Here is a 13584-nt window from a genome sequence, read left to right as displayed (position 1 = left end):
CTTAGAAGTGCTAAGACACAATGTAAATAATGTAAATTGATGTTAGCGTCTTTGTGGAAAGAAAGAGTTGGGTTAGTGAAAGCACAGGAGAAACAAACATCTGCCTTTTAGAGCTTTTTTCTCTCCTCACTCTCTCTCTCTCTCTCTCTCTCTCTCTCTCTCTTTTTACGTATCTTTACCAGACGCCTTGCCTCCGCTGCATGTTATAGGTCAAAGTTCATACTTCCTGTTTAAACCCTGGAATCTCATTGGTCCGCCGGGTGTGCTGACCGCCAGACAGAGTATATGGACGACTGGAGGAACACTCTAGAGGAGCGCCAGAGTATTTTGTACTATACGCTACATTGATACTGTTTGCCACTGTACACAGTCCAGGCCGCCTCCTGAACAGTTGAGATACACAATGGAGGGGAACGAGCCACATCCAAATATAGTGCAAATATGCGCAAAAACGATTTCAGCACACTCTATTGATTTGAATATAGATTTTGCATTACTGTCACGTATACACTAGCTAAGTATGCATTCAGATGTCATATGTAAATTCTCGTTGCATCAATTTCTCCTAGAAATGAAGAGATTGGATTCGTATGGTATGTTGCTGATGCAATAAGCCGATACTTTATGACACTGCTTAGTGCAGCTGCCTTGTGCGTTGCAACTCTGTCCCAGAGTACTGCTGTCCTTGCCTCTCCTAACACTGTGTGTGTGTGTGTGGGGGGGGGGATCTGTGGATACTGCTGTTTGTGCTGTGTACACCAGGTCAGATAGTGGTCAGAAAGTGAGTGTGTTTTTGTGTGGTCAGCAAACTCCAACCAGGGGGAAGTGTGTCTTAAGGACAAAGTGAGCTGTATAAAAAGCCCTTCTACAGTGTATATCCTACTCCATCAATTTGATTGTGTGTTCATTTATCAAACTCAAACAATTTTGCAATTATATCTACTTGTAACAAGAATCTTTTACCTCAGGATCAGATATTACACATTTCTCGGGAACTGTAGTTTCCAGAAGGCTGAACTTAGTTTCTCCATGTGCTCATTTCTCTGACCCCTGACTCTGCTGCTCATTAAAACTGTCTTGTTAGTCCGACCTATGACCTCATTATGACTTCCTCTTTACTATAACAATGACAACACTATTATCCATTCACCACCAGGGCAGTTTGAGGGTCGGTTAGGAGCCGGTGCCCAAAGCAGTTCTTCATACTTCAGAAGAACCTGGTCACAAAAACTGGTTTAAGAGCTGGTTTGAAGCTGGTTTAAGAGCAGTACCGACTCTTGACTGGTCTCGAACCATTCCACTTATGTCAGGGTCTGGTGGCAGGCTTTTCGTGACCATTGCTTAATCAACCTTAGAGCCGTCACCTGCAGCCGCCATATAGGGCATTCACAAAACAATATTAAACAAAAGAACCATCTTAGCCAGTCACCACCATTTCCACCATTTATTCTGTTTATGGTAAAATAGAGGTCTTTTTAAATAGGCTGAATTGTTTTAACCCTTGTGTTCTCTTCGGGTCATTCTGACCCATCAGTCATTGTGACCCACCGTCGTTTGCGACAACTTTACCGCATACAAAAACAAAATGAAGCATTTTCTTTTAACCGTTGGGCTGTGTCAGACCCCCCACATTGCAAAGGTTAAAATAACATTATTTTGATTTGCTTTTGTATTGGGTGAAATTGGGTAAACACAACGATGGTTCGTTATGAACCTTTTGGTCATGTTACCCGAAGGCAGCACAAGGGTTAATATTTTAATTTCAATACCTCCTTGGTCATATGACCTACGAACCTCAAACTATTTTCAGACTATCCGTGAATTATCCTTGTGTACCCAATTCTCAACCATCTGATTGACAATTTTCATCTCAGGTGATTTTACATAAATATTTCAAAAAAGGGCGATCATGTCTGTGGTGTAGAAATATCCTGCTTCAAAGTTTCTGATAAGGACATCAAATGTGCAATCTGCTGTGTTGGTCCAGCAGAAATGACAAAAGGGGGTACAGCGCCAATTAAAAAAGTCAAATATATATACAGTTGTAAAAAATATATAATAAAAGAAAGTAAAAAAAGTATTTTCGTTTTTCAGCCAAGTGCATCTTGAATTTTAGGTTTGGTTTTGGCCCATCATTTTCATTTCGATGCATCACTCAAAAGTCAACACTCAGTGTAAACTATTGAATATGGAAGCATAACACTGCTGGTCTATTCTAACTGGCAAACTTCAACACTAATCACCATATATCCTAACAGCAGAATTTCACATTTATATTTAGTTATTTAGCAGATGCTCTCATCCAGAGCAATTTATAGCAAGAACAGGAACATTAACCCAAGGCAAGTAGGGTGAAGGACACAACGTCATTTGGCATGGCAGGGAATCGATCCGGCAACCTTCTGATTACTAGCCCGACTCCCTCACCGCTCAGCCATCTGACTCCCTTCAGCAGTCTGCTGATCCATCCTAACAGCAGGACCCCTACCAGATGTTTCACACTGAACTTCACGCACACCTAGCCAGGAGCCTATCATAATCCTTCTTGTGTGTGTGTGTGTGTGTGAGTGAGTGCATACATACTTGTGTGTTATCCTTGTTTGACCTGCTGACCTGGCACTGCTAGCTGATGCAGTGTTAGATCCACAGCAGCTGTTTTTGTGCCACCTGATCTTACTCACCCCTCTGCCTCCTTCCCCAGCAAGCCACCACTATGGTGCAGCGGTGAGTCAGGCAGAACGGACCTCTAAAAGTCCCTGGCAACTCCACAACAGTGGTATCATCCAGGACATGATGTCATAATGTCTAAGCTCTGCTTCCCGATCTCCTTCATGTTCCTCTGGTGCATTTGTGTGTGTGTGTGCGCTTGTATAACACCATTTTTCACAGCCCTGGAAAGCTCCCCATCCACTTTTCCTTCCCCATGAAAGACCATCTTTGTGAGTCGCGGTTATTCCTGTATAATGCTCGGAGGATTCTGATTTTCATATCTGCGGACAAAGAGAGAAACAGAGATGCTTAGAGTGAAAATCCGGTTGGGGCTGATTAGTCACGATGAAAAGGGGGTTACCAGCATACGGCTTCATTGCTCCTTCCCTCTGGTACAGTGATGCCCGAAGGTGCCTCCTCTGTGGCCCTCCTCCCCTGGTGTCAGGGCTCTCTTGTCTTGTGTGCATTAGTCCTGATAGGGAGGGGAGGAGAGGGGGACGAAATGAAAGAGATTGGGAGAGGAGTGGAGATGTACAGTGTAGAAGCTGCAGGGCACGAATGTGATGGTGCCTCACCATTGTCTTTTATCTCGCTTTTCACTCTTCGCTCTCATTCTTTTTCTCCTCTAGCTCTTTTCTCGCACACACATGCAGGGCAGTCAATCAAGGCTTTACCAGTTCATGGATGGCTGCTGCTCAGTCTTAGATAAAGAGAGCGTGAGAGAAGAGAGGAAGAAAGGAGAGCTGGAATGAGAGAGTCTGTATGGCATTGACATGGGCCTCCACGGACAGTAACTAGTCTGAATGGAGATGAATGTGGATGTGCCAATCCAACCCACAGCCACCTCTCCGTCCCTGAAGCAACATCTGACTCCCCAGTGCCCAGAACCCAACCCATGGTTTTTCCTCCCCATCTCAGAACCTGTCTGATTAAGGAACACTGTCTGAGTTCTAATGCCTTCGCCAGGCGTCAGCAGTTCTAGGTCACACACACACACCAGACATCAGTCCTGTTCTGCACCAGCGATTCCTGACAGCTCCTATCCTCCCCTTTTCACTATTCTGCTTGCCCCTCTCTTTTCCACTGTTGATTTCTCTCCCTCTTTCCCTCCCTTCCTTTCGCTCTGTTTCTTCCTCTCTGTCTCTCTCTCGCTCTTGCTCTCTCGCTGTCTCGCTCATGGTGGCAAGGATGTCTGTGATTCAGCTTCCATCCCTTGTCCATACGCTCTACAGCATAAACTGCGATTGGCAGATGTCAGGTACCCACCCACGCACACACAAACACACACATACACGCACCCACACACAAACACGCACACGCACGCACGCACGCGCACACTCATAGATAAGAGATGATTCGACAGAATCTGACAAGTCTAAACGGTCCTGTCTGCCTGTGTTGTGAGCAGAGCTGAGGGACTCATTACTCCAAAGTAAACACAGAGGAGAGGGACACAGACATCTGCTGGCTGCAAACCAGCTTTTCAGACAGCTCGGCCTGGCGACAGACGCACGTCCCACGCTTCTCTGACGAGGACGTCAGCTGTGAGTCAGTTTGTTCTTTAGCACTCCATTACGGTGATATCGAAAAGTCTGCTCAACAGTAGTTTGACAGGCTGAAGAGTGGCACTCAGTAGTCTGGTGGTCACTAGTCAGTAGTCTGGTGGTCACTAGTCAGTAGTCTGGTGGTCACTAGTCAGTAGTCTGGTGGTCACTAGTCAGTAGTCCGGTAGGTCAGTATTTAATTGTGTGGTTGATGGTCAGTAGTAGGCTTCTTGTCAGTAGTCTGGAAGTCAGTTGTTTTGTAGCTTGTATTCTTGTCGTCAAAAGTTTATTAGGTAAGCTGTAAGAAAGAGTCAACAGTGTCGGAGTCAGTAGTCAGACAAGACGCGTGTGTGGGCCTGCTTCAGAACCACACCACTGACACCGGTCTAATGTGGGGTCACTTTGAGGCTAAGTACATTAATAATTGTTTGTTTGTCTGGCTGCTTGTCTGTATGAATGCTTTTCATAATCATTTGCAGTGTGTTGAATTTGTGTGTTTCTGCCTGTATTGGTGTGTGTGTATGTATGCATGCGTGCGTGCGTGTGTCAGCTTCCACGTGCACGCTCTTTGCGACCAGGTGTTGCAGCTGGCTGCCTGGAGGCTTCAGTTGTGGCCAAGCTAATAACCCAATCATCTCCCAGCATTCTGTAGCTGTTATCCAATTGGATCCCTTGGAAAAAGTCCCTTTCCAATGGGCTTCCTGGCTTACTGCAGCTTTTCGTCACGGCAACACTCGAATCAGGTTTGGTTGAGACTCATGTCAGTTCTCATCCTAACCAGCAGATAATAGCAGGTTTGGTGAGCTCCCTGTTGTTCAAGGCTCATCTTTCTTTGCCTTTTCAGTGCTGGTCTTACTGTGGTTCAGGGCTGGTCTCTTTGTGGTTCAGGCCTGATCTCTCATGCGTAAAGCTGGTCTCGACTGTCGAGGCCAGGTCTGTCTCTTGTTCAGTGCTGAGCTCTCATCCGTCCCTGGCTTTCTGCTGCCTCTATGATATTGACATGGGAGCAGCAGCTAATGCCTCTCCTGTGACTCATCGCCATGGCAATTAGGTTATGTTGAGGACAGAGGAGAGCTTGTGCTGTGCCGACCATGTGATCAGATCATTCAATAATAGTGCACAGGCTGGTGGTGTATCATAGGGAGGGTGTACAGGACTGATTGAGGACTACTTTGTTTGTGGGGGGGTGGGGGGATTCTGTGTATATGGCTGGTGTTAGGCTAACTAAGCTCAACTATGCCTTTATATCCCCATCGATGGAACAGACAATGTTGATGATCGCGCACACACTCAACATATGCTGGAAGACAGCCACAGCTGATAAGTTGACTGTGGATACAGGGTGGGAGAGAATGTGTGTGTGTGCGTGTGTGTGTTTGTGCGCGTGCGGCTGTGATTCCCCCTTTGTGTGGGCTGACTGGCTGTGTCCGGAAGCATCTATCGATTGTCGGAAATGCCGTTCTAAAAGCAGCGGCTCGGCCCCGTTTCAACAAAGTGCTGGGAGGGATGTGGTGGGGGGGGGAGTGACCTGCACGGGGGGGCAGAAGGGGGGGGGGGTCAGACAGGGGTACAGTGACAGTAGCATCACCTTGATCAAAATAACTCAAGGCTGTGACTTCTGTCTGTTCTGACTGTATAGGGAGTGCTGTGTGAAGACCAGGGTCAAGTATTGAGTCTGTGTTGGACCCAGTAAACAGCTGTATCAGATTGCAACATTTGTTAGTTCGCGTTAAGATACCGTCACTGTGCTGCTGTGTATTAATGTGTGAAAGTGTGTGCAGTGTATCTGTGTGTGTTGTGGTGTGGGTGCAAGTGTGTGCTGCCCTATATTACAGTAATGTGTAAGTGTGCGTTGCGGTGTGTGAGTGTGTGTGTGGACGTGTGTTTTACTAGCCTAAGTGCTCTGAGTGCTGGGTTGATAGTATATCTGATATCCAACATCAGACAGAGACAGACCCAACTCCCAACAGAGAGACACCAGACAGACTAAGTCAGGGGAGGTCCATTACTTCCACAGTCTCCTCTCTCCTTCTGGCTCCCGTTCTAACCTGGTTATCATTGACCCAGACTTTGGCCAGGGCCAGCAGGGCTGGGCCGAGGGGAGTGTTTCTGTGTGGGACTGAACTGGGCCTGAGGGGCTGCCGAAGCTTTCTAGAAGTATTATTTGAGTGTATGTACACAAATCAGTGTATTCTGACAACAGTTGACTGACTGACTGGCTGGCTGGCTTACTGGCTGTCTAAATGACTGACTGATTTGCTGGCTGGTCTATGGATGGCTCTTTGTAAAACCATGCAGCTGAGCATTGCGCATTCCAACAAACAAAGATGTTCGCGCTAATGTCTATGTGTGTGTGTGTGTTTGTGTGTGTTTGTGCATGTACACGGGTTCTCTTGCTTCAGCACTACCTCGACATGTCTCTCAACTTTCCTGGCCTCTCTGTATTCATGCTTGGCCTTGCTAAATTAAATATGTGTTTTACTACAGGCCTTTATACATGCTCACTGCGAGCCTAGAGAAGGTCCTAGATGGGATGATGGGATGATGTGTTCTATTTCTGCTTCAGCCTCTGAAATATTTACAGATGGAGAGAACAGAGCCCAAAGGAGAGGGAGGGAGGGAGGGAGGGAGGGAGGGAGGGAGGGAGGGAGGGAGGGAGGGAGGGAGGGAGGGAGGGAGGGAGGGAGGGAGGGAGGGAGGGAGGGAGGGAGGGAGGGAGGGAGGGAGGGAGGGAGGGAGGGAGGGAGGGAGGGAGGGAGGGAGGGAAAGTAAAGGGGGATGCTACAGAGAAAATGAATGTAATGTAAACAGAGAACTACAGACTGGTGGGAGGGAGAAAGAGAGAATGGGGGGGGGGGGTGATTCTCAAGGACAAAAAAAAGGACGTGTGCTGAGAGTTGAAAGTGTTGGAGGAAGGGTGGAGGAAAGGAGGAGAGGAGGGGAGGGAGAGGGGGATAGGAGAGAGAGAGAGGAGAGAGATAGGGCTGATTGTGATGCTAGTTGCAATCTGCAGGTGCAGCAGAGACATCGAATCATCATCCTCACACCCACACACACATCACACACACACACACACACACTGGTCACTGGGGACACGCAGTAGCTACAGTATGAGCATCAGTTAGACATGCTGGGTACATGACACACTTAACAACATCTACCAATGATGTGGTGATAAGTCCATCAAGTAAATTACTCATGGCCTACCAGATCATACCACACTGCACATGGCGTGTGGCATTACTATTCATATATTCAGATGATTCCATTCCCTCCTATGTTCCATTGACACCAACTACCACATGCTAGACGAAGGGATGGAGGGATGTGGGTGGAGAAAAACCAATGGTTGTCAAGAAGGAGAAAGTAATTCCTCCGTCCTTATGCTTGGGAGTTGTCTTGGCATGTTGAACCCACACCCTTTTCCCTGCACTCCTCCTCCTCCTTTACTCCTCTCTCTTCCTTTACTCCTCCTCCTCCTTTACTCCTCTCTCTTCCTTTACTCCTCCTCCTCCTGCACTCCTCCTCCTCCTTTACTCCTCTCTCTTCCTTTACTCCTCCTCCTCCTGCACTCCTCCTCCTCCTTTACTCCTCTCTCCTCCTTTACTCCTCCTCCTCCTTTACTCCTCCTCCTCCTTTACTCCTCCTCCTCCTTTACTCCTCCTCCTCCTTTACTCCTCTCTCTTCCCACTGCCCTCCACTGTCCACTATTCAAAATGAGAGTTCTCTAATTGGCTACTATGCTATGACAGGGTTTCCCGCAGAAAATGTGTTAGTTAAGGTGGTGGGGTGGGGTTTGCTGTCAGACCAGGGGAGGATGGGGTGGGGGGGGGGTAGTTTGTGCGATAGACTAATGCGTTCTGCAGAGAAGGGAGACTGGCGGTCCCAAAAAAATATAATTGTGTGGGGTTTTTTACAACGTAGTTAAGGCGGCAGTCGTGTGTTGCTTAGGCGGCCCCCTGAACTGAAAAGTGCTGCGGGAAACCCTGTATAACACTATGACACTACTGCAACATATGTAGAATCTTATTAGCTTAGGTTGTCCTCCATCACAGGATGAGTTGGTGTTATTGTGCTAAGCAGCCATGGTGGTAGTAAACAGTTTGTGTGAGTGTGTGCTTGTGTGTGCTTGTGTGTGTGTGTGTGTGTGTACGTGTATGTGTGTGTCTAACCCCTCATTTCCTGACAAGTTTCTGTGCATTGACTGTTCCTGCTCTGGCAGAGAGCCTCTGGGTGTCTCCCTTCCCCCCTGGGTTGCCAGGTTGGGTTGCCAGATAAGGTTGCTACGCTAAGTCCACTATAATGAGCTGTTATGGGAAGGATCTTGTAGAGACTTAGGACTCGACCACTGAATAGAAACTTGTACCTCTTCTTGGTGTGTTTATCATGAAGATAACATGACTGGATTGGTGAAAACCTGTTCTCCTATTCACCAATCAAGTCATTTTATATAATTGATTTTCAAATGCACTATGCAGTTATGTCTAACAAGGCCTTTGAGTCTGTCAAACTTACAGATTTGAGGATTATTTTCCCCCTCTCCGGTGGTTCTCTCAGTTTATTTCTCAGTCTAACTCCCTGTCTCTTTGTGATGGCAGCAGTACAGTGAATTCACAATAAAGTTTTGGTTGTTAGCTTTTTTGATGTGTGTGTGTATGTATATCTGACAGTAAGGCAGCAGACCTGATCTGAGCTCCATCTGTTTCCACTGGGGGGTTTAGAAACGCTCTGTATGGGCCTCACAGGGGGCGGTATACACTTGAAGTCTGGCAGCACGGTGATTGACAGGTCTTTCGGCTGGTAAGATGGATGACGAGACGATTTTGCTTTGCCGGGTTCCGTCCTAGGACCGCCTGTCAGTCCAACTCGGGTCGGGAATATTGATTTCTGCAACTGGGGCGTGTATGTCATGTCTTCAGACACCAGAACCTTTACCACCCCCCACAGCCCACTCCCCTACCTCTGCAGGTCCCTCAGCTCCTCAACAGCTTCACCTCACTTCAATCTTATACTTTTCTGCCCGGTACCTCAGTAGCCAATCAGAGAGCAGAAACCAGGCATTTAGGCACCTCCCCCTCCGGCGCTTCCCTGTGATTTGCCACAGGCTTCAGCTGGAGTTTGACTGACAGAGCTCTCCCAGGGGCAAGAGCTCCAACAAGCTGTGCAACGCTCAGACTAAATGAGAGCCAGAGAGGAACAGAGGGAGCTTAGAGAGAGGAAGAGAAAGATAGAAAGAAAGAAAGAAAGAAAGAAAGAAAGAAAGAAAGAAAGAAAGAAAGAAAGAAAGAAAGAAAGAAAGGAAGGAAGCATGAGATTGAGAGAGAAAGGGAGGCAGGGATCATTCGCCTAGCAAGAAAAGAGGGGGAATGAGAGAAAGTAAGAGAGAGAACACTGTCAGAGGGTGCAAAAGGGTGGCACTGGCAGCGGAAGTAAAGAGAGCATGTGCACATGTATCCATGCTTGTCCATTTGCATCCGTGGGCTATTGTCTTGTCCTATAAGAGAGAAAGAGAGAGAGAGGCAGGGGACAGACAGGAGAATAAAGGCAGAGATTCTTTTCCAGCAGGCCATTGTCCAACCAGGCTGGCCAGTGGATTTAACTACAAAGCTGGGTGCCTGTATAAAGGGCTGCCTGCCGGCCTAATCTGCAGTAATGGCTGCCTGGTTTTCCTGGAATGCTCTGCTTTGCATTTGTAACATTGCTCCCAGACATGCAGGATTAGTATGTAAACCTTCCACAGTGCGCCATATTAAAAGAATATTCCCCCTCATTACAGCTAGCTATCCACCCTTGTACTGCTATATCAGCAGGCCCACTATCTGTAGAGCCGAGTCACATTCGGAAGCTAAAGCTACGTTAAGGCTACAGCTCCATTTGCAGCGTAGCCTGGGACTTTTGCCAACTTTAGTGCTATTAGCCTTTCACGCTCAAAACTCATTAGCAAAAGCCAACATTAGCACTGTAGCTTTACTCTTCTAATGTAGTGGACAATAAGAGGCTAATGCTAACTTTGACACTGCAGCTTCATTCCTCATGAACAGTAAGAGGCTAAGGGTTTCCTTAGCGTTATGGCATTGTACAAACAGCATTAGAGGCTGATGCAAACATCAGTTGTGGAGCATCTTTATCGTACACATGCAATATTGCCGTCTTCATATTCCTAGCACTGTGCTCTTGATTGGACGTGGGCAAGATTAATGATAATTGCACTGCAGTGTATCGCTTGAAGCTTGCTTTGCTAATATGCGTATCTATCTGATGAGCAACTGCTAGTTCGAGCTGTAAATTGTGAGAGTGGCATCCCTTTAAATGCTTTAAGATAATAAGCTTGCGAGGGACAAACACAGATTACCTTGGTACGGCAACAGGATCATATTTTGAATATTAAACTGAACATTGTAAAAAGTGTTGTTGACTGTAATGTTGTGTTTGTGTGTGCGTGTGGGAGGGTTGTGTTTGTGCATGTGTGTGTTTACAGGAGACAGGATAAAACACTCTGTTACAACTCTGAGAGAAAGTGGGACAACATTTGATAAATGGCTTAGGGCAAAACTTGTTGTACTTTCCCTCACACCTTCCTCCTGTCTGTTTGAGTTGGATGAGAATGCTGGGCTGGTAGTCTCAGACAGTATCTGAAACCATGAGGAGAACATTCTCTACTAGCGTGTGTAAAATCAAGGTGGAGAGGAAGCTGACAGAGTTGGAAAACATAACTGTAAAAGCTTGTTTCGCAGTCTGGATGTGTGTGTGTGTGTGTTTGTGTGTCTGAGTGTGCACGTCCAGGGGTATGTGTATCTCCCAGTAAGAACCCAAGACACTGGCATTAAACTATCAACTATCACAATGAGCTTTTTCTTTCTCCTTCGCAGAATTTGCATATATATTGTCTTTTTATAAGCAAACAGACTCTATAAACACGTCACCAAAATGTACATTTTCCCTCCGATAGATAAGATGACTAGTGTTGTTTTACGTTGAATGACAATTCATTCCTTCTCTGTTCTCCTGTAGCAGTCCGCATTGAGTGGAAGAATCTTGTATAGCTTTTGCGGTGCAGTATCTTCACATTTTTCTAACAAATATTCCTACTTTTTGGGGATACCTTATGTGTTGTTGTATGCATGTATGCATGTTTGTGCGTATGTGAGTGTGAGAGCTGGAAGAAAGACATCCCCCCCCCCCCCCGACTTTGAGACACACACCAATATTCTTTAACAGGCACTCACTCAAACACTAACTTCGTCATTTGCATAAGATGGATAATACAGGCACGCTCTGTTTTGAAAAAAATGTCTCACACCCACACACACCTCCCCCATCACGGTGATTAACTCAAGATCTCTGTCTGTTATCATTTCTCCCCGCTCCTCCCCCCTTCTCCTCCTCTCTCCCCCTTCTCCTCCTCTCTCCCCCTTCTCCTCCTCTCTCCTCCATGTCCAGATCTCATCTCATGCCTAGGCTGAAGGAGTCTCGCTCCCACGAGTCGCTGCTCAGCCCCAGCTCTGCTGTGGAGGTCCTGGACCTCAGCATGGAGGACGAGGTCATCATCAAACCTGTGCACTCCAGCATCCTCGGACAGGACTACTGCTTTGAGGTGAGTAGATGCACACACACACACACACACATATATATATATATTCAGCATATATATATATACTGTATATATATTCGGGAGATTGTGATATATATGCTGAATATATGATATATATAGTATATAGCATCTTTGGATGAAACATCTCGCCGTCAGCTTCACATTTGCGTATGAACACAAAGAGAAACAATCTCATACACACAGAGACACACACAAGCATACACACACGCACACACACCACAGGACCACTGCCTGCAGTTGGGTCTGTGTTTGCTTCATGTATATACACTCAGCAGGAGCCCAGCTTTAGTGCTGGCCCTGATAGCTGTAGACACACCAGAGAGGAGAAGAGTGACTAAGCATCAGCCTCCCTGCACAGGCTTTGCCATTCTGCTATGGAGAGACACAGTCATTAAAAATCATCATCTCATACACAAACATGCACATCCACACACTACGCTTCTCTGTCTGTCTGTCTGTCTGTCTGTCTGTCTGTCTGTCTCGATCTGGCCTACTTTTACACAAACACTCACACACCCACACACTTTTGCTTTCTCCCTCACTGTCTGTCTAACTTCTATCTTTCCCTATTATCTAGCCTGCCAAATTAAAATCTCTCATCTCGGTCCAATCACATTTCCCAGCCAGATATCCAATCTTACCTATTTGTGTGTGCTTGTTTGTTTGTGTGTGTGTCCGGTGGTGGTGAGGCGTTGACATGAGAGTGAGAACAATTGTGTGAAAGAGATTGTGTTGTTACTGCAGAATCTTATCGTTATTTTTATGTATTCACACCAGACTGGACATTTGTCTACCCCGATGTACGTGTCTCTAATACAGTGTGCTTGTTTAGCATAAAGGACCGTAGTCCCAATTCCCTCTCTCTCTTCCCCCCCTTCTCTCGTTAGGTCACCACCTCAACAGGAAGTAAATGCTTTTCTTGTCGCTCGTCCGCCGAGAGAGACAAATGGATGGAGAATCTGAGGAGGGCTGTGCACCCCAACAAGGTGAGAACATAAAGGGTGGTTGGATGGGACGGGTGGGGGAGGAGGAGGGCTGGAGACACAGGAGACAACATATGGCTTCTCACTTCAAGCCAAGAAATGACGCACGTCTCTCTTTCCTTCTCTCTCTCTTTTGCTCACTTTTTGCTCTCTGTATGCCCTTCATCTTGTTATTTTCAACAATGTCTCGCTAATTAAAATTTTGAGTGGGGAAAAGTTCAACCCTAACTTTCAAGTTTGGGCATTGTTTTGGTCGTTCTCTCCTGGCTGGGATGAGTATCTCTCTATCTCTGCCAGGCAGATCTTCATTATTTTCGGATTTCCAGAGATGAGATAAACTCGTGTAAACTCGTTTGTTAGTCTGTAAGCCCTGAAATTTGATTGAGATTTAAAACTTTTTGAAATGAGCAAAGGAACTCTGAAGTTTTGTAAAATACCCTCACAGATTACTAAACACAAAGCCATTCTGTGGCTTTATTCAGGTTAGTTATCTATATAGGCGGTCATGTGAAATACCATAATGCAGTATGTTCATATTCTGCTACCGCGCAGGCCGATTAACATGCACATTTTAATTAGTCATTGATCCCCCCTCCTGTTGCTCAGTGGGTTTTTTCTAACACAGAGAGGTAGGGAAGGGGAAATAGTGCTGGTCTCTGCTCGATACTAATACAGATTACAGTACAGAACCATACAATATACTCAAACAACACATGACAAAAGCAGTGCACCCAGT

At 46.4% G+C, this 13584-nt stretch overlaps 1 protein-coding gene across 1 annotated transcript in view; it reads left to right on the top strand.

Annotated features, from left to right (window-relative positions):
- dab2ipb (DAB2 interacting protein b) overlaps nucleotides 1-13584 on the top strand; it is a 76686-nt gene that overhangs the window by 37376 nt on the left and 25726 nt on the right. Inside the window, exons 4-5 of the mRNA XM_084686322.1 lie at nucleotides 11694-11847; nucleotides 12753-12851. Of these exons, the coding sequence (XP_084542448.1) occupies nucleotides 11694-11847; nucleotides 12753-12851 (253 nt within the window). The remainder of the gene's footprint in view (nucleotides 1-11693; nucleotides 11848-12752; nucleotides 12852-13584) is intronic.

The sequence above is a fragment of the Hypomesus nipponensis genome, chromosome 22, assembly GCF_054491055.1.
Source record: "Hypomesus nipponensis isolate SF chromosome 22, ASM5449105v1, whole genome shotgun sequence".
Taxonomy (NCBI): Eukaryota; Metazoa; Chordata; class Actinopteri; order Osmeriformes; family Osmeridae; genus Hypomesus; species Hypomesus nipponensis.
This window is presented reverse-complemented; position numbering and strand designations above follow the sequence as displayed.